This window comes from Astyanax mexicanus, chromosome 19 (assembly GCF_023375975.1).
Source record: "Astyanax mexicanus isolate ESR-SI-001 chromosome 19, AstMex3_surface, whole genome shotgun sequence".
NCBI classification, from domain to species: Eukaryota; Metazoa; Chordata; class Actinopteri; order Characiformes; family Acestrorhamphidae; genus Astyanax; species Astyanax mexicanus.
Window position 1 is genome coordinate 20,559,902 of NC_064426.1, and position 20,552 is coordinate 20,580,453.

A 20,552-nucleotide genomic window follows, 5' to 3' on the forward strand; every position below is an offset into this window, starting at 1 on the left:
GCACGCAAAGTGGTGCTTGGCGCAGCGGCGCGGCATTGCGCGCAGAATAACCTCTGTCTTCTAAAAAAAGTTTTTATAAATAAGATCTGACAAGTATACTAAAATTAATGTTATTAAACTTACTAAAGCCAACAAATGTACTGTTAATTAAAATCAGGCAAAATGCGCTGCGCCTCTCTCTCTCTCTCTCTTTCGCAGCGGGAGATGAATTCAGCGCGAGGCTATAAATAATTTACAACTCAGTTCAGTTAAATAAAAATAAGTAAGGACCTGTAAGTTAATCAAATATTGTCAAATATAAAGGATAGGTTGAGGTTTTGGTGAGCTGTTTTCATGATTTGAAACTGAAACTAACCGAAACTTTTATTATTCTGCGCAAAAAGCCTGTGATTGTTTTAAATGAGTTTTTTAATGGATTTAAATGAGTTTTTTTAACGGATTGTTGTTTTTGTCCATTCTTTTGTTTTGTTTATATATACATTTATTTCTTTGAGTGTGGTTTGGTTTGTTTAATTTTTATCCCCAGACGCGTATTTGTTTTTTCCGTTTTTTTTTCAGTATTACATGTCTTAGTAATTTTCTTTGGTCCTGTGGAGTTTTTCGTTTCTTATTTTTTTTATTCGTTAGACTATATTTTTGTCAACATTTTGGGTTTATTTTTGTTTGTTATTTTTCTAATAATAATAGTAATTACATCATTTATTTTCTTTATTTATTCTTACGCAGCAGATAAGACGCGGTGTGCGGCAGCAGAAATTCCGGGATGAAAACACAAAGAAATCTGGGCTAAAAACACAGAAAAAATATGGGGTGAAAAACAAAAATCCGGGATAAAAACACCAAAAATCCGGGGTGAATATGTCTTAAGGGGGCCGTGATTTTCTTTTTTTTTTTTTACCTCTTTTTTTACCTCTTTTTTTAAAAACGAATATTCGAATATTCGCTTCGAATCAGTGCCGAATATCCGGAGCTCAAAAAACGCTATTCGGGCCAGCCCTAGTTTTATGCAACACAGACCTCCAACACAATACAAAAAAAATGTTGGTACTGTAAAGCGGTACGGTATTCATTCTCACAACACGTAAAAATGATCTGTAATCCTCAGCTATAATCTGAGGATTGCCTATTTAATACCCAGTAATGCTGATTGTCATCAGCAGCAGGAGTCAGAGAGAGCACAATTGGCCTTGCTCTCCCTGGGTGGGTGTTAGTGCTACATGACCCTTCAAACTGAGATTTTTTAGAGGCACACTACAAACTAGGACTGTGCGATATGGATCAAAAACTATATCTTGATATTTTTTTCTGAATTGCGATATACAAAATATATCTCTATATTGTTTTTATCCCATAAGGTAATATCAAAAAGACACTTTTGAGACAAGCCTACATGTTCCAAATTTTATATTGGTACTTTTATAATTCAGTGCCGTATCCTGTAAATTAGAGTAGCCTCAACAACTGAAAGTCATGTCAAATTATACTAATTATAAACATATAATATATATATATATATATATATATATATATATATATATATATATATATATATATATATATATATACATATATTAAACAATTCCTCAAATTAAATCTTTTTTCCACTTAAAGTAGCCTAAAAACAAGGGATATATAAAAAAAATTACATTGTGCTTTTGGAAAAAGGGCATCTAAAGTGCTAAAGAAAAAGTCAATAAAAAGTGCAGTTTGAGTTTTCTGTAATTCTGGGCTAAAACAGTGTCAGGTCTATTCTCATACACATGTGAATGAGCTGATTGGTCAGTTCAGGTTAGAGTGGGTTTGTCTGCTCTAAAGATCAGTGTTTAGTTCAGTGGTGATGCTTCAGAACATGAGACATGCTGCTGTTTGGCTGAAAAGTCGGGTTCTGCCTTCACTGTGTGTTTTTATAGAGAAAGCGTCTGAATGAGCTTCGTATCTCTCCTCTGTGTGCGCCACACTTTATTTAGAACGCAGGCGACTGGTCTTTCAGTTTCCTGCACTGCGAGACCTCCGTCAACGGCTAGTAAAGTTCAAAATAAACCCTGTCGAAATGAACTAGTTATCAATAGTGGTCCAGGTCTGCCTATTACTGACCCCAGCTCTACAAAATACCTTATTCTGCTGCTCATCTGACTCGCTGAATCCAAACCATCTTAAAATGAGCTGTAACGTTAGGTTTCTCTGCTGCCTGCTCTCTCTCTCTCTCTCTCTCTCTCTCTCTCTCTCTCTCTCCATGCTCTCTCTCTCTCTCTCTCTCTCTCCATGCTCTCGCTGCCTGACTGCGGTGGGGGAGGGGTAGTGTGTTTAGTGAGGGCTAAGAATAGCTGGCAAAGCGGCACACACAACCAAAAACAACTCTATTTTTCTTGGTCAAATTACAATAACCTCTAGCTGCATTATTACATTGTAGTTTATTGTGTAGTTTCAATGCTACAAAAATGCATTAAAAAAGCTAGTAGTTTGTCTCGCTAGCTAGCAGGCGAGGCACCTTTCCTGTTCCACCTTAAACAGTGCAGGAGATGGCAGAGGCTGCAGAATTTAAAGTGGAACACAAATATAAAATAATATGAATCTAATTTCAGCTCCCCATCACAGAGAAATTAAAATTAGACAATAATTATTCATTGCTGCCCCCCATCTGAAGACATACAATAAACTAAAATTAACTTAACTAAGTTAAATACATAGAACACAATGTGCTCAGTCTGGATATGGTTACAGAACCATTACTGATGCTCTCAGACTTTTTAATATGGCATATGTGGCAAGTCTGACAGACCCTGATGCAGCAAATTGTGCTGTTAATGCCTCCTCCAGAAAGTCCTGCAGGACAGTGTTTGGATACATGGTTTGCACAACGAAGCGCTTGCACAAGCACACAAGCAAGTCCTCCTACTGTGAATGGCACAAAAGCCAAAATCTATTTTCCAGAATAAAAATAGATGTGGCCTAGTCAAAGTCCTCTGAGATGCATCTGCAGGATTTATTTACCTCTGGTGGATCTCCAGTAATAGAAGGAATTCTGTTGCAGTTGTTGATGGTAATAGCACCACTGCAAGTTAAGTTATGGGACAATTGCTTCACATGAGTGATTTAAAAAAAAAAGGTTGTGCTATTTTGTGTTCTTCTGGTCTTATTCACAATTTGACAAAAGAAAATAACATAGCTGGATACAAGATGAGATACATTCCATAAATTCTTGATTAGAAAAAAAATGTTTTTGTTATATACATACATACAGTGCCTTTCAAAAATATTGGCAAAAAATGGGGCGAAAGGTTGGAGGGGCTGAATATTTTTGCAAGGCACTGTATGTATGTATGTATGTAAATATATATATATATATATATATTATTTTAAAACATAGTTTAAAATATCCAATAAATTTCATTCCACTTCTCAATTGTGTCCCACTTGTTTTTGATTCTTCACAAAAAAAATACAATTTAATATCTTTATGTTCTAGCCTGAAATGTGGCAAGTTTGAAAAAGTTGAAAAGGGGGTCAAATGCTTTTGCAAGACACTGTATATATAGGCTATAGGCATTCTAGCTGTCAACTTTTTGAGGTAATCTGATGTGATTTCACACCATGCTTCCTGAAGCACAACATGGATTGGCTTGACGCAGTCTTCCTCTATAAAATGCAGTCAAGCTGCTCCCACAACAGCTCAATAGGGTCACTCCAATAGCCACTCACTTACAATCAGAATTCCGGCTCCTTAGTTCTTAAATATTGCTGACACAAATTGGAGGTGTGTTTGGGGTCTTTATCCTGTTGTAGGATGAAACTGGCCCCAATCAGGCGCTGTCCACAGGGTGTGGCATGGCTTTGCAACATCTTGTGGTAGCCGTCTTTTTTTTTAAGATCCCTTTTCCACTCTGTATAAATCTCCTATTCTCCACTCATGTATAAACCCCCAAAGCCTCCCCAGACCATCACGCTACCACCACCATGCTTGACAGATGGCATTAAGCGGTGGTCATGCATCTTTTCATTGGTCCTGCACCTCACATCTTCTTGCACAGTTGTGCATCGGGGCCTCCCAATCCTTTTTCTGTCCTTGTTAAAGCCAGTTTGTGTCACTTTTCGAAGGGAGTAGTTAACGGCGTGGTAGGAGATTTTTTTCAATTTCTTGACAGTATCTTGCATTGAGTAGCCTTCCTTCCTTAACACAACAATGGACCGAGTGGTCTCTAAAACAATTATATATATATATATATATATATATATATATATATATATATATATATATATATATATATATATATATATAATATATATATAATATATATATCAGTTTTATGTTGTGCCCCCTCTTAAAGTCTGTTAACCTGGAAAAATGTCTTTGCAAAACATGGTTAACTACCAGCAACTCAGACATCTGTGGGAGAATCTGACATACCACAAAACACGTCTGACATCTGTTTCTAATCAGGAGGGACATTTCACAATTTTTTTTTTTGTGTAGCAGTGAAAGCACCCTATCAGTTCCCCATTACAGAGGAAATAAGGACAGTAATACAAATTAATTGCTGCACTACATGCCCTGAAGTTAACTAGTTAATCAGCAGCTAGGTTGCAGAACTTTTATAAAGGGAATTAGGAGAAGTATTTGTATGCTTTTGTGGCAGAACCTAGTGTTTTGTCTGAGATACAGGGGTTGGACAATGAAACTGAAACACCTGTCATTTTAGTGTGGGAGGTTGCATGGCTAGATTGGACCAGCCTGTTGGTGGCAGGCGTAAACACGAGGTAACCGCATGGACTCAACATAGTTGGACATGTGCTTTTAAGCAGCGGCAGACAGCCTGTCCAAAGCTGTGCACTTCAGTTCCACACAGTTTTGCGCAGATATTTCCAGTTGCAGCCGGAATCATGCTTTTAATCCCAGGAAAAACGCTTGTATTTGCCTTTTAAAATGACTTTTAAATGCTTGATTATTGTTGTTTTGCTGTTTTGAGTGCTTGGCTAAAGCACTGACTCAGCTCTCAGTCTGTCTGGATCTCTATTGTGAGACAGCTCGCGGGAGGGGGAAGGGGCTGGTTCTGACCCGGGTCCTGCATAGTGTAATATCGTGCTATATATCACTGAAAATGAAAGCAAAAACAATGCCATGTCAAATGTATCCAATCCTGATCATGTCCACACTTTGATTTGGTTCCTGTACTATATTTACCATGTCGATAGAGATGTAAATTTAAATGTTCAAATATTCTACAATGCCCATCTCGCACAGATCCTGGGATATTCCTCTCCCATGGGTCTTAGGTCCCCATGGGACCAAATCTTACCACGGGTCTTGGGTCAAGAGGTCACAGGTGGTACTGATAGGGTAATTACAGGATGTGCAACCACACTTTGTTCCCTGATTGCCATCTGTTCTGAAGGGGGGTTGAAACTTGTATTTAAACTAAGTCCTGGGTCTCGACGCGATTGCACCAAATAAAGAAGCTTCCCCTAAACTCTGCTCTCCTGAATCGTCTCTTCTCTGCACAAGAAAGAAACTGTACAACAATAGAAGGGTTTGACCAATGACTGTAGAGTACATGGACAGTGGAACGTTTCTTAAAAATTATGCATCTACAGGTCTAGCACCTATGTTATATTCAAAAAACAGCTAACAGCTTTTTTTTTTTTTTTGTACCTTGTTTTAAACTTAAGAAGGTGAAGTTACACTTAAGAATCAAGAATGAAGTGATTGAAAGTCCTGATTTCTAGGACTTTCCGTTACACCCTTTCTGATTATAACATGGAGTAGCTGAGTTGTAGTGCAGCATACATGAACTGTGCCTTTACTGTTGAAACTTTATACTTTCTGGGCAAAGTGGGCAAAATCCACTTGGTTTCTGTTCTGTACGCTCAGTGAAGGCAGGTTGAGATGTTTGTATTTGGAGAAGGGGGAGGTGCTACCAAAAGAACAAGCGAGCCTGGCTCCGCCTCTGCTTTTTGATATACAGTATCTGCCAATTTAACCGCAAAATGGTGGACATTTTAGACAGAAAGGAATGGAACCATGGTATCCATGTTTTCTACAGACATTGGGGAACATTTGACAAATAGATAAAGCAATGGTACAGGTTTAATGTGGAAAAGGGGGTTATTTAGAGTTGTTAATTATTGTTTTATTGAAGATGTCTGGTTTACAATAACAAATTAATTCTTGTCTTTCTTTCTTTTAGACGTAAAAATATTGAAAAACAGAAAGTTCATGGGTTCTTTGACGGAGCAGAACGTTCGCACCAAGAGCAAACCAATCATTCAGGAGATCTCAAAGTACGTCTCTCACGCACACACACAAACATGCACACATACACCAATATACTCGGTATATACATATATACCGTAGCTTGCAAACGTATTTATATCCATTGAAACTTTTTACATTTTGTCACCTTACAACCACAAACCTAAATGTGTTTTATTGAGATTTTAAGTGATAGGCCAACACAAAGTAGAACATAATAGTGAAGTGTATTGAAAATTATGCATGTTGCAATATGCAATAAAAACCTGAAAAGTGTGACATGCAAAGGTATTCCTAAATACAGTCCAGTGCATTCAATTGCCCCCAAAAGTTAACTAATTAGTTAATAGAGTGCAGCTGCATGTAATTTAGTCTCAGTATAAATACAGTTGTTCTACCAAGGAACTCCCCAGACAGGTCAGATATAAAGTTTAAGGCAAGGTTAGTTTCTAAAAACATATCCCAAGTTTTGAGCATCCCGATGAGCACTGTCCAATTCATTATTTAAAAACAGAAAAATGATTCTACAGCTGCAAACCTTTTAATTCATGGCCATTCACCCAAACTGACAGATCAAACAAGGAGAGCACTTGTCAGAGAAGTAGCCAAGAGGCCAATGGTCACTCTGGAGGAGCCGCAGAAATCTAAAGCTCAGGTGGGAGAATTTATCGAAAAGACAACTAGAAGTAGAGCACTTCACTAATCTGGCCTTTATGGAAGAGTAGCTGGAAATTAAGCATTGTTGAAAGAAAGACATAAGAAATATCTGTGTCAAGATATGAAAATTGCTGTTCACAGACGCTCAAAGGCTTGCAGCTCTAATTGCAGCGAAAGGTAGCTCTACTACGTATTGATATATGGAATACTTTTGCACCTCACACTTTTCAGATTTTTATTTGATTAAACTTTTTTAAACATGTTTTATTTTTGTTGTTTCCCTTATTTGAAAGTGTGTGGGATGATATGGTTGGAGCTGTCAGCACTCCACCTCACACTCCACATTAGGAACCTCTACAACTAACAATCATAATTTTATGATTAACATGTTTTTGGAGGTTGCTGTATTATATTGAATCCATTGGGGCAGATCAGGGCTTGGTGCTACTTTGTGTTGGTCTTTCACTAAAAATTTGTTGTAAAGTGATAAAATGTGAAAAAGTTTCATTCTAAGTTCAATGCTATTAGAATAGAAGCTAAAAAAAACTACCAGGAACAATAAATCGTAAAAAAAATTAGCCTTGAAAGTTTGTGGGATAATAAAACCTCCACTGCAAAATCTGCAGGACACCATTAGGAACCTCTACAAATTGGCATGTTAAATTGCAAATGCATTACACACTACTTCTGTATGTGTAGCTCAATAAATATTGCTCATATCATTGTACTGTATTTTTCGGACTATACGGCACACCTAAAATCCTTTAATTTTCCCAAAAATAGTCAGTGTACCTTATAATCTGGTGCACCTTATGTGTAAATTCTACTGATCAGGTTGTAGTAAAGCTACTCCAATGAATTACAGAGTATAAGGGAGTACACGCTGCTAACTGTGACTGAGTAGTGCTGCTTACCGGGGCTGGCTATGCTCCTAACTGGGGCTGGTTAGCACAGCTTACCGGTGCTGGCTAGCACTGCTAACCGCAGCTGGCTATGCTGCTAACCGGGGCTGGCTAGCACTGCTAACCGCAGCTGGCTATGCCGCTAACCGGGGCTAGCACTCACCATTGGACAAAATACTGGAATTCTGGAAAAAAGTCTGTGTAGTCCATCACTCGTTTGACTCGCACGAAAGAAATTGTTTTACAGTTTTGTTACAGGAAACATGGCGACACTCTTGCTCACTTCGATGTAGGCATGTTTTGTTCATTGCGCCTTATATTCCAGTGCATCTTATGTACGAAGATAGACCCGAAAATAGACATTTATTAATAGTGCGCCTTATAATCCGATGTGTTTTATAATCCGATACATTTTTTTTTATCATTTATTGTTCCTGGTAAAGCTTCCAATCCACTTTCTCCTAGGTGCAAATGTTTTTTTTTTGTTGTTGTTTTTTATGATTAGCTGTCATGTCTTATTCAATTACAGCTGCCACTCCATTCTGTTTTCTCTAGATAAAGTTTAATACACTATAATGATACATCCATTAGAAGTGTGTAGTTACCTAATTGCTGTGCGTGTTGGATCAAGGAAGATCCTCAGACTTCTCAGTGCTGTGGATCTTGATGGCAGGCAGCCCACTTCCCAGTCTACAGCATGTTTTTGGAGGTTGCTGTATTTAATCGAATCCAATTGGGCAGGTCAGGGCTTGGTTTAGCTTTTTCAGGTACTTTCAGGTAAATGCACCTGGCTAAAGGAACATGTCACTTTTCCATGGAATAATGAAAAACATAGTTGTCTGTCAAAATGTCAAAGAGAAAAAGAAATGTAACTCTTACTTTTTCCTTCACTGTAAGCAAGTTAATGCTGAGTGACAGCTCTAATGCCAATTTCAGTAAAGGTCATGAATGAATGGATAAAGTTACACTTATTCAGGACCTTTCTGGACACGGTGGTTTTACACAACCATTTACAGTCAGGACTCTTCCACACACACAAACACACGCTAACTTACTACATGCCATTAATCTTGGCACTGAATACGAAACCTCCACATACAGATTCGTTAGTTTTCTCCACCAAGACAAAAGCATAAAAATCCCTCCATAAAAGTCTGGCCCAACACTTTTACAGTCTTTGGCGACATTGACGTTGTATTGAGGTTAGAAGTCATGATGCTCTGCGTGCATTTAATCCTACCTAGTGCAGCCGTCTGCCAATGGTGGTGGCACTAACATGATGACTTATGGAGAGCAATAATCGTCAGACTGTTCATTGGTTCTCCCTCTCGGTGCATTGTGTAGTTCTCACATTTCCCTCAGATCTTTTATGTCTCTGGTGTGTGCCTTTTTCTGTCCACTGCTGCCAACAGCGTGCTATGAAAGTATCTGCATGTTGAATTCATCATCTCACTTCCCAAAATTATACATCAAACATCCAGCTTGGATTTTTATTTTCAAACTCTTCTCTAAGGTGTACTTCGCTTGCAAAGGATGCTACCAATACAACAACTTCAGAGTCTGAATGGGAAGCAAGCACAACAGAATTGATACTCATATATAATTTTTTAGGAAGAGTAATAAGACCCATCCTTGCTTACATTACATGCACAGTCTAAAATAAACCTTGCATGTCTCATAATTTCAAACCTAACCTGTTGGCTGATTCTTTCTGGGTGCAATCATTTTTTTGTTGTGGATGTTGAGTATATATTAATATTTTTTTGTTTGGAGTTTAAAAGTTTGTGATTGTATTTATGCTTGTGATTTTTCTGTCTGTACTTGCTTTTTGCTTGCTTTCTGCAGCCAACGCATGGTCAAATAAGCAAATTAATTAATCCACTTGTACTACATGAATGGTGTCATAGCGTCAAAGCATTTAGAGTAACAACTAAAAAATAAACTGAAATGACTGTATTTATATAATTCTGTTACATGTTACAGCAGGAATTCTGGAACGTTGAGATTGCTGTTGAAAATGTTGTAATAAATGACATCAGATATATTTGTATGAGGCTTCATCTATTGGCCCTGCACTCCTTGTTTTCGTTTGGCACCAGAACAGCCTTATCAAATTTCTAGGTTCTTCTTTACTTTGTCAGTCATCCTGATAATATTTGATATTATTTCCTTCTACCAGCCTGTCTGGGCAATTTCCCAGTGAGAGATTAAGCATAGTCTTGAACTAAAGGGCATTTTGAAAGGAAATTTTCTATTTAAAGGAAAATATAGTCTATGATTAGGCTTAATCCCTGTCTGGGAAAACTGACTTTATGTCTTCATCTTTATAATCAGTTTACAAGTGTCTGAATCGTTCAGTTACTCTCTCCTGCCGTTTCAGGCAGTGCGCTAATCACTGTGAATGTTTGCTTTCTTAACAGACAGTCCCAGTCACAGCCGTCTGAAGCCAAAAGGTGAGTTTACTTTACAACGCTTGTGATCTGTGTCGTTTGCAGATGTAAGTGAACCTGAAAACGTTTATGGCACACACACATTGTTTATGGCTCTGATTCATCTGAAAGGAAGTCATGATGACAGCTGCTGGCAAACTTTCCTCTTTTACTTGTACTTTAACTAGAGTTGAGCAATCGAAATGCACTCAGTTAAACTAATGTGTTAGTCAATAGGATGACAAACAGTTGTGAGTGGACCTTTGTTTTTTTTTAAAGAACAGGGATTTATCAAAGTCTGCTCTTCACAACACATGTTTGTGGAAGTGTATCGTGGCACAAACAAATGAGATTTCAGAGGACCACTGGAAAAGAGTTGTTTATGCTTATTAGGCTGAGAAATACAAAGTATACAAGTACAAAACTCTCTAAAGAGTTTAAACTCCATCAATCTACAGTCAGACAGATTGTGTACAAATGGAAGAAATGTTCCAAGACCATGGTTCCCCTTCCCAGAAGTGCGCGACCAAAAAGATCACTCCTAGAGCAAGGTGTGTAACAGTCAGCAAGGTCTCAAAGAACCTTGGTGTAACTTCTAAGCAACTGAAGGCCTCTCTCACATTGGCTAATGTTAATGTTCCTGAGTCCACCATCAGAAGAACACCGAACAATTGTTTGCATGGCAAGGTTGCAAGGAGAAAGCTACTGAAAAGAACATTGCTATTGGAAGAATGTTTGTGGACTAATGAGTCCAAAATAGAACTTTTTGATTTAAATGAAAAGTGTGTTTATTTATTTATTTTTTCCTTTATTCTTGGGTTTACCTGCTTTGAGATCAACTGTTCTGCAATTGGGTTCAACAACCCTCTGGGCTGAAGAGCTACTAGTCTGTAGACTGCACTCAGATAGACTGAGTTTTTTTTAATGAACGTGAGATATATATATATATATATATATATATATATATATATATATATATATATATATATATATATATATATATATATATATATATATTTTAATGACACAGTTTACTCAACCTACTAGTCTGTAGCACCCCATCCCATTACACTTTTTTATTATTTTTTTTTTTTTACACATTTTCCAAAACAGATGTTTTTTTGTGAACCGCCACGTAATGGCTTGGAAAATATCTGGCCCACGGCCGAAATTAATTGCTTGCGAACCCTGGTGTATGGTATCCTATACCCTGCATGCATGTTATGTAGCTGCTTATTTTTAGGCTGAATTTAATTTTAAATATTACTACCCCGAATCAAAAAATCTGAAAAAGCCTTTTTTTTTTTTAACGTTTCCTTGGACTTTGATTGCAGACAGAAAGAACCCAATACATTTCATGTTTCATCTGGTCAACTTTATTTAATTTGTTAATATACAGTACCAGTCAAAAAATTGGACACACCTCTTTTATTTTATTTTCAAGTGTTTTCTTTCTTTTTATGATTTTCTTACTTTGTAGATAAAATATTGAAGACTGTATTAAAGCTGTACAGGAACACATGCAGAATTATTTTGTAAAGTGTTAAACAAACCAAAAATATGTTTTATACTTTAGATTCTGCTTAGTTGCCATATTTAGCTTAGAGGACAGATCTGCACACTTACTGGAATAGTTTTCTTAGCGTCTTGAATTCCTAGAGGTGCTGAACAATAGTTGCTGTTTTTTCCATCATGCATCCCAAATCACTATCTCAGATGATCAGGTTTAGATCAGGGGATTTTGGAGACCAAACACTTTTTTGCTTAGTACGTAATTTCATATGTGTACCTTAATTGTTTTTATGTATTTAATATTAATGTATAATGTAGAAAATAAAAAAAAAGAAATTAAGAAAAACATTGACTAAGGGGATGATAAGAGAGGAGGGAGAAGTGTGGGGCTGCCACTGCTTTAAAAAGATTTAGAGGACGTTTTAGAGGAAACACTGCAACATGACTTAAAATTAGTAATTGTTTAGTATAAATCAATTTTTTTCCCACTTTTTTGGCAGAACAGTAAATTTATCTGCAATCTTTCTGCTGCAACATATTTTCGGTTGACAAATGTTTTCGATTGTCAAATATTGACAAATAATGTCTTTTTTTCTTTTAAATAATCATTCTTTAGTTATAAAATAACTGTGGGAAACGTTAGTTCATTCAATTGTGATATTGATTTAAAGCCACATCTCCAGCACTGCTACAAACCACTACTCTATGATTTAAGGTTTTCATTCTTCTTAGGATTAATCAGGTTCCTTTCTTTCTTTCCAGACCAGAGTTCTGCCTATGGGTAGAGCCCCCAATTGGACCTCCAGAGTTTCTGATAGCTGAGATCCAGCTGCCTGGAGTTGTAAGTGAAAGCAGATGTGTCTGAAAACCTGTTCATAGCATGTGACATAGACTTAATATTAAAAAAATTGCGGATACCCCTTTAAATGAATGCATTCAGCTACTTGAAGTTGCTCGTATTGTTGACACACATCTGCAAATGCACAAAAGCAGTCTGTCTAAGACTTGTTGATTGAAAATACTAAAATAGAATAGGACTCTCTGGAGCGCCTCAACACCCGAACTATAAAACTATTGGCACAATGCTTAAAGCCCACCAGCACTGAGATGTGAAGCAATTAAAGGAAGTGTATTCTTTGGAATGATTGTGTTCTGTCCAATACTTTTGGAAGGAATTAGAGGAGGATGTGGGGATGTGGTCTACATGTCTCTCTCTCTCTCAATCTCTCTCTTTTTTTCCCTCTGCTTGTCTCTTTATTTATCCTTTTCTCTCTGCTTGGCTCTCTCTTTTCTTCTCTCTTTTATCTCTCTCCAGTTCTCTCTCTCTCTCTACTCATCTCTTTCTCTCTACTTTTCCTGCTTTCTCTTTACTTCTTTCTCTCTATTTCTCTGTCTACTTATCTTTCTCTCTATTTCTGTCTCTCTACTTGTCACTCTCTTTTTGTTTCTATTTCTCTTTATATACGTCTCTCTTTTTCTATCTACTTGTCCCGCTTTTTCTCTACTTGTATTTCTCTCTACTCCTCATTCTATTTCTCTCTTTCTCTATACATGTTTCTATGTCTCGCTTTCTTTTTTTCTCTCTGCTTGTCTCTACTTATTTTCTCTTTCTCTCTCTCTCTCTCTCTCTCTCTCTCTCTCCCTCTCTCTCTGTGTACCACCACCACTTCTCTCTTTCTTTCTCTCTACACGTCCCAATTTCTCTTTACTTCTCTTTGGTTCTTTACTTTACTCTTTATTTCTGTCTACTTGAAATAGAGAGTATATGTCTCTCTATATCTCTCTCTCTTTTATTCTCTCTTTAGTTGTCTCTCTCTTTCTCTATTTTTCTCTCTGCTTGTCTCTTTATTTTTCTTTTTTCCTCTGCTCGTCTCTCTCTTTTTTTTCTCTCCTTATTTCTTTTCTCTCTACTTGTCTCTCTCTATTTCTCTCCCCTTCTCTCTTTTTTTTTTACTTGTCTCTCTTTCTCTTTACTTCTTTCTCTCTGTTTCTCTGTCTACATATCTTTCTCTCTACGTCTTTCTGCTTCTGTCTCTCTACTTGTCACTATCTCTCTTTCTATTTCTCTCTCTATACTTCTTTTTTCTGGCTCCTTGTCCCTCTATTTCTCTACATTTCTGTCTATTTTTTATTTCTCTTTTTCTCTGTACCAGTCTGTCTCCCCTTTATCAATCTCTACTTTCTCTCTCTCTCTCTCTTTCTCTCTCTCTCCAGAACTTTAACTACTATTTCCAAATTTAAGAACTATTACTATTAACGAATTTAAGATAACAGTGAAATAAGAAATGAATAGCACTGGATTAGGTTTTAGACTTCCTTTTTACAGTTTTCCAGCTGTTTATAAACTTTTTTTCAATGTTATTAGCAAGCTTTTACAAGAAAGAATGACTAAGTAGATGTATTTTGTCCATATAGTGTACCTGTTGTGTTTTTGAGGGTGTTACTGAAGTCTGAGTCTCTCTCTCTCTCTCTCTCTCTCTCAGTCTTCTGCTCGCTCTCTCCTGCTGGATCTGGGAGAGGACAGACTGGTGTTGAACGCACGGCCGTCTCTCTTTCAGCTGGATATTTTCTTTCCTTTCCTTGTTAACCAAGAGAGCAGTGCTGCCCAGTACAACACCAACAGCCAGGTATTGATCAGAACACATTCTCCTCATAATCCATCATCTGCTGAAATGGAGCAGTTATGTCCTGCAATCACAGATTTCCTCTGTATGTTTGTCATTCTGACACACAAACAGCTGTAGAAGTGTGGGTGCTGAGTTGGCTTCAGCACTTCCAGACTTGATTTACGGTACCAGTCAAACGTTTGGACAGACATAAATTCAGTGTTTTTTCATTAGTTTACAATGTTCTGATTTGTAGATTATTACTTAAGTCACTCAAACTATGAAAAACACATATTAATTATTTTATGAACAAAAAATGTTAAACAAATCAGAATATTTTTTTATATTTTACATTCTTCAAATTAGGCACCTCTTGCTTAAATAGAGACAGTTTTGCACATCTTGGCTTGTTTCAGCTTTATGAGGTAGAGTCTAGGGTGGGTATCATCACTAATTTGCCAGTTCAAGTCGATTCCGATTCACAAGGTCCCGATTCGATTCAAAATAGATTAATTTAGGTAAATTTCAGTTACAATAAAAATTGTAGTTTAAATATGAAATGTAATTATACAAGGAACACTCAAACTTTCATTATTAAAATGTTGCTTAATCAATTGCGACAGTCTGCTTTACATCTCTATAAAGGTTTGAAATGGTCACTTTACTTAAATGTTTACATTTGGGTAAAACATAATCCAGAACATTAATGAGGCTTTGGAAGCCATCATTTTCAGTAACGCTGTATAAACATATATACTGACATTTTAGTTACATAAAACCAAAACATAACATGCTTTATAAATGTCTTATTTATTTGTGAATCAAGAAAGTGCGAGGATGGTCTTGCGAGATAAAACATGAGACGTTAAAACCTTATGAAAAATGTTGTTTCTAAAGATCGATTTGGGTTTATATGAACCGATATTGGATCATTCAAATGAAGATCGATTTGAATTGAAGAATTTATTTTTTAAATACACCCCTAGTAGAGTCACCTGGAATAGCTTTCAGTTAACAGCTGTTCTGAACTTGTCAAGAATTAATTACTAGAATTTCTTGCCTCTTAATGTGTTTGAGAGCATCATTTGTAAAGTTGTGAAGAGGTAGAGTTACAGGTATACAGTGAATAGCTCTATTTGAGTAATGTTCTAATCCGTATAATAACAAGAACTACTCAACTAAAAAAAAATTTACTTTAAGAAATGAAGGTCAGTCAATCTGAAACATTTCAAGAATTAAAGAATTGAAAATATTCTTAAATGCAGTTGTTGCAAGGGCCATCAAAAGCGTTAAGATGAAACTGCCCCCCCCCCCCTCGATAAGAGCCATCTAAATGCTACAGAGTATTTTGGTTTGTTTAACACGTTTAAGTTACTACAGGATTTTATGTTCCTTCATTGTCTGGATGAAGTTAGTATTGATTTACATAAAAAAATAAAGGCATTGAATGAGAAGGTATGTCCAAAAGGTTCACTGGTAGTGTATAAACTTTTTTTATTCTTATGTTTAAGCATTTAACATCATATATGCTTTTGAAAAAGCACTGTGCAAAGGTTTAGTGCACCTACACACATTTTTTGAAATATATTCTCTCAGCAGTAGGAGAGTTTAAACTGTAAAACAGATACAGAAAAACATAAATACAGTAAAAAAAATTGGTGAGATCTTATAAGCTAGTTTAAAGCACAAACTAGCTTTGTTCCATGTTCCTCCAGGATGTTCCCAGCCAGTGCCCAAGTCGGTGTGTTCAATTTCATTTCCAGCTCACCCAATTTAGTGTTGTTTTAGCATAGTTAAACACTGATTATGATATGTTGAAGACTGTAAATAAAAAATATATTTGTAAAGGAGAGCTTTGGGGATGTTTTTATGAAGACACTGATGAAAAACAACTGGCAAATTTGCAAAAAGTAATTTTGCGTGACCATGACAAGATGCTACCTTAAAGTGGCAGTGCGTATTATTTTGTTTCTAAACTAAAAGCAGAAGCATTTCTGAGTGGAGAAGGGATGAAATATTGTGTTAAATGGTACCAGTGTGCTGGAAAACCATCCCTGATGCCTAATATATTCATTCTAAAATCTGGGGTGTCGGGTCGCTTTTAACGGAAGTTCTTCTGGCCACGTCATGCGTCTTTACGTACTTACATCACATCTACAGCCTCTAAAAGAGAATCTGGCTCAGCTTTACTGAAAGTGAGTGGCTGGTGGAGCAATGGAGACTTCTGAAGGGGAGCTTAGACCTCAGTAGCTCATTTACTCATAGTAAAACCAAAATTTGTAGTTGTAGTGACGTTTCTGGCTGAGCGCTCTCTCTCTCTCTCTTTCTCTCTCTCTCTCTGACTGAACATAACCTGAAATCAGATTCATCTGCTCTGAAAAGAGAGTGCATCACGCCCGCCGGTTTAAAATAATTCTTCAGCATGCTCAGTGCAATCACCCATTCTCACCAGAGAGGGCCCTAGAACCCTGTGCTCAGGAGATGCTCTTTTTTCTTTTTTGTTTCATACAATTTAACTATCAACCAAACTCCCTAAAACACATGATGGATCATTTGGCTGTGAGATATTGCCCCTAGAGGTCAATGTGTGACTGAATTCCCTAGCAGGCTCCAGACACACCATGATCCTGAGAAAAAAAGGAAGATCAATAGATGAATGAATGAATCACTAGTTACTATTGCTGATGATATTGCTACATCCCTGTTTATAGTCTAATTTACATGTGGGCTCTTCCAAGGAAGTTTAAATGAGGAATAAACACTTACACTGTCTCTTCCTTCTGCTTCTTACAGGTCCTTACCGTAACCATGCCTGTGGTGTCTTCATAAACCTACTGAAAAGATATTTATTACCAATAAAACCTTCATATTTTGTACCATGACCACTCTGTGTGCACTTTTTCCCCCCAAATAGATTAGAAGTGCTTCAAAGAAAGCCACACAGGATGAACAATAGCAGGACCGTTCCTGAGAATGGCCCTTTGTTTATTTTGCGCAGTCACAGAGAACACATTTCACGTTTCCTGGCATCAAGTCTGGTGGTTTCTGGTCCACTGTTTATAATTAACTATGTAAACTCACAAATACATCCTGCATGACATTCTTTACAGAACCTAATGAGTTACTCATTCAATCAGTTAAACATTAGCATGCACATGTTGGATTTTTTTGAGGGTTGAGCTCTAACAGCTATAGAGTTAATCTGCAGGACCAACACAAAAAAAAAAAACGTTTTTAATGATGTCTTTGGAATAGAGTCCAGCAAACACCCACATCTCCAAACATTCTCCAGCAAACCCAGACATTTTTCAGGAAACCCAGACACTGTCCAACACCAAGAAACTCAAACATTCTCCAGGAAATCCAGACACTGTCCAACATCAAGAAACTCAAACATTCTCCAACAAGCCCAAACATTCTTCAAAAAACCCAAACATTCTCCAACAAGCCCAAACATTCTTCAAAAAACCCAGGCATTTTTCAGGAAACCCGGACACTGTCCAACACCAACAAACCCAAACATTATCCAACAAACCCAAACATTTTCCAGGAAATCCAGACACTGTCCTTCACCATTAAACCCAAACATTATCCAACAAACCTGACACTGACCAACACCAACAAACCCAAACATCCTTTAAAAAAACTCTAACATTCTCCAGGAAATCCAGACACTGTCCAACACCAAGAAAACCAAACATTCTCCAACAAACCCAAACATTCTCCAACAAACCCAAACATTCTCCAAGAAATCCAGACACTTTCTTACACAATCAAACCCAAACATTCTTCACCACACCCAAACATCCTCCAAGAAACCCAGACACTGACCAACACCAACAAACCCAAACATTCTCCAAGAAATCCGGACACTGTCCAACACCAAGAAACTCAAACATTCTCCAACAAACCCAAACATTCTCCAACAAACCCAAACATTCTCCAACAAACCCAAACATTCTCCAACAAACCCAGACACTGTCCAACATCAACAAACCCAAACATCCTTTAACAAACCCAAACGTCCTCCAAGAAACCCAGACACTGTCCAACATCAACAAACCCAAACATCCTTTAACAAACCCAAACATTCTCCAACAAACCCAAACATCCTCCAAGAAACCCAGACACTGTCCAACATCAACAAACCCAAACATCCTTTAACAAACCCAAACATTCTCAAACAAACCCAAACATTCTCCAAGAAATCCAGACACTGTCCAACACCAAGAAACTCAAACATTCTTCACCACACCCAAACATCCTCCAAGAAACCCAGACACTGACCAACACCAACAAACCCAAACATCCTTTAACAAACCCAAACATTCTCCAACAAACCCAAACATTCTCCAAGAAACCCAGACACTTTCTAACACCATCAAACCCAAACCTTCTTCACCACACCCAAACATCCTCCAAAAACTCTGCCCAACACAAAGATACTCAAATATTCTCCAACAAACCCAAACCTCAACAATTTCTAATAAAACCAGAAGTTTTCCAGTTTCGTTGTCAATGCTGCATATGTACAGGGCATTCAGAGAATTAAAATTATGTTTCTCTCCTTCCCAAAAATTACAGCAAGTACAGAAAATAAGATTATAAATATAAAAGAATGGAAGATACTATATGTACAATACAACAAGGACACAGATAGACATACATGAGACAGAACACAATAGTGCAATAGTGCAATAGTTATGGGGGGGGTTTACAAGTATAAACAGTAGTGCAAATATAGTGGTATAATAGCTTAAGGCTGGTAAAGTGAATGACAAACCCAAACATTCTCCAAGAAATCCGGACACTGTCCAACACCAAGAAACTCAAACATTCTCCAACAAACCCAAACATTCTCCAACAAACCCAAACATTCTCCAAGAAACCCAGACACTGTCCAACATCAACAAACCCAAACATCCTTTAACAAACCCAAACATTCTCCAACAAACCCAAACATCCTCCAAGAAACCCAGACACTGTCCAACATCAACAAACCCAAACATCCTTTAACAAACCCAAACATTCTCGAACAAACCCAAACATTCTCCAAGAAATCCAGACACTGTCCAACACCAAGAAACTCAAACATTCTTCACCACACCCAAACATCCTCCAAGAAACCCAGACACTGACCAACACCAACAAACCCAAACATCCTTTAACAAACCCAAACATTCTCCAACAAACCCAAACATTCTCCAAGAAACCCAGACACTTTCTAACACCATCAAACCCAAACCTTCTTCACCACACCCAAACATCCTCCAAAAAACTCAGACACTGCCCAACACAAAGATACTCAAATATTCTCCAACAATACATGAGACAGAACACAATAGTGCAATAGTTATGGGGGGGGGGGGTTTACAAGTATAAACAGTAGTGCAAATATAGTGGTATAATAGCTTAAGGCTGGTAAAGTGAATGAGTGTGTAAAGTTTATAACTTTAATAAAGGTTCAGAATTTCATATGAACACTGTGTAACAATACATTTTTTACACAAAATACATTTGCTGTTCACCCTGTTGTGGTAAAAAAAAAAAGGTAATTTAAATAATTTTAGAAAATCAAAATAAATCTTTGAAAAAAGAAACATTTCATCATGAACAAAATTCATGCATTTAAAATTGAGAATTTAAAAACTCAAAAAAGGTCAACCAATTTCTCATTAAATGGTAATGTTCTTGGCAATGTCCACCCTGTTGTGAAGCTTATTATCACAAGAGGGACACTTTACACATATTTTACAAAAATAAAAAGAGATTAAGTTGGGAAAATCGGATTTCGGTGTATTCTGAAGTCAAAATATAAAGAAGAAAGGTTTTGAGGGCCAAAATGCTCAGTATTTTAAAAATGACTCTAGAGCATTATTCTATAGGGTTTTCCTTTATTGCACTTCTGGAATTTAGCAGAATTCAGATCATGTCGAATGTTCGTGAGGTCAGGTGTTTCCTTTTTCTTCACAGAGAGAATTGAAAGTATGGGTTCTGGGAAGAGTTCTCGGTTAAATCCCCACGTCTATTTATATCCTCATCTCTTCCCTTTGTTGTTTCCCTCTCTTTTTTTATCCCTCCGTTTGTTGAGTGAGGTCAGCGCTCCTGTCTCCCTTAATCCCCAGTGGTGGTCGTCTTTCTGTCCCAGGCTTCGTTGCTAATCCGCCCGTGGCCGTGTGCCGTAACTGCTGTCAGGGGC

The 20,552-nt window shown here is 37.2% G+C and overlaps 1 protein-coding gene across 3 annotated transcripts in view; it reads left to right on the forward strand.

The window, feature by feature from the left end:
• The window catches only part of pih1d1 (PIH1 domain containing 1), a 35,013-nt gene extending 17,778 nt beyond the window's left edge, over positions 1–17,235 (forward strand). For all 3 annotated transcript variants that reach the window (XM_049468245.1, XM_007251082.4, XM_015606301.3), the window contains exons 7-11: positions 6,183–6,276; positions 10,227–10,259; positions 12,510–12,588; positions 14,231–14,374; positions 17,147–17,235. In XM_049468245.1, the coding sequence (XP_049324202.1) occupies positions 6,183–6,276; positions 10,227–10,259; positions 12,510–12,588; positions 14,231–14,374; positions 17,147–17,182 (386 nt within the window). In that variant the 3' untranslated portion in view covers positions 17,183–17,235. The remainder of the gene's footprint in view (positions 1–6,182; positions 6,277–10,226; positions 10,260–12,509; positions 12,589–14,230; positions 14,375–17,146) is intronic.
• The last annotated feature ends 3,317 nt before the right edge of the window (positions 17,236–20,552 follow it).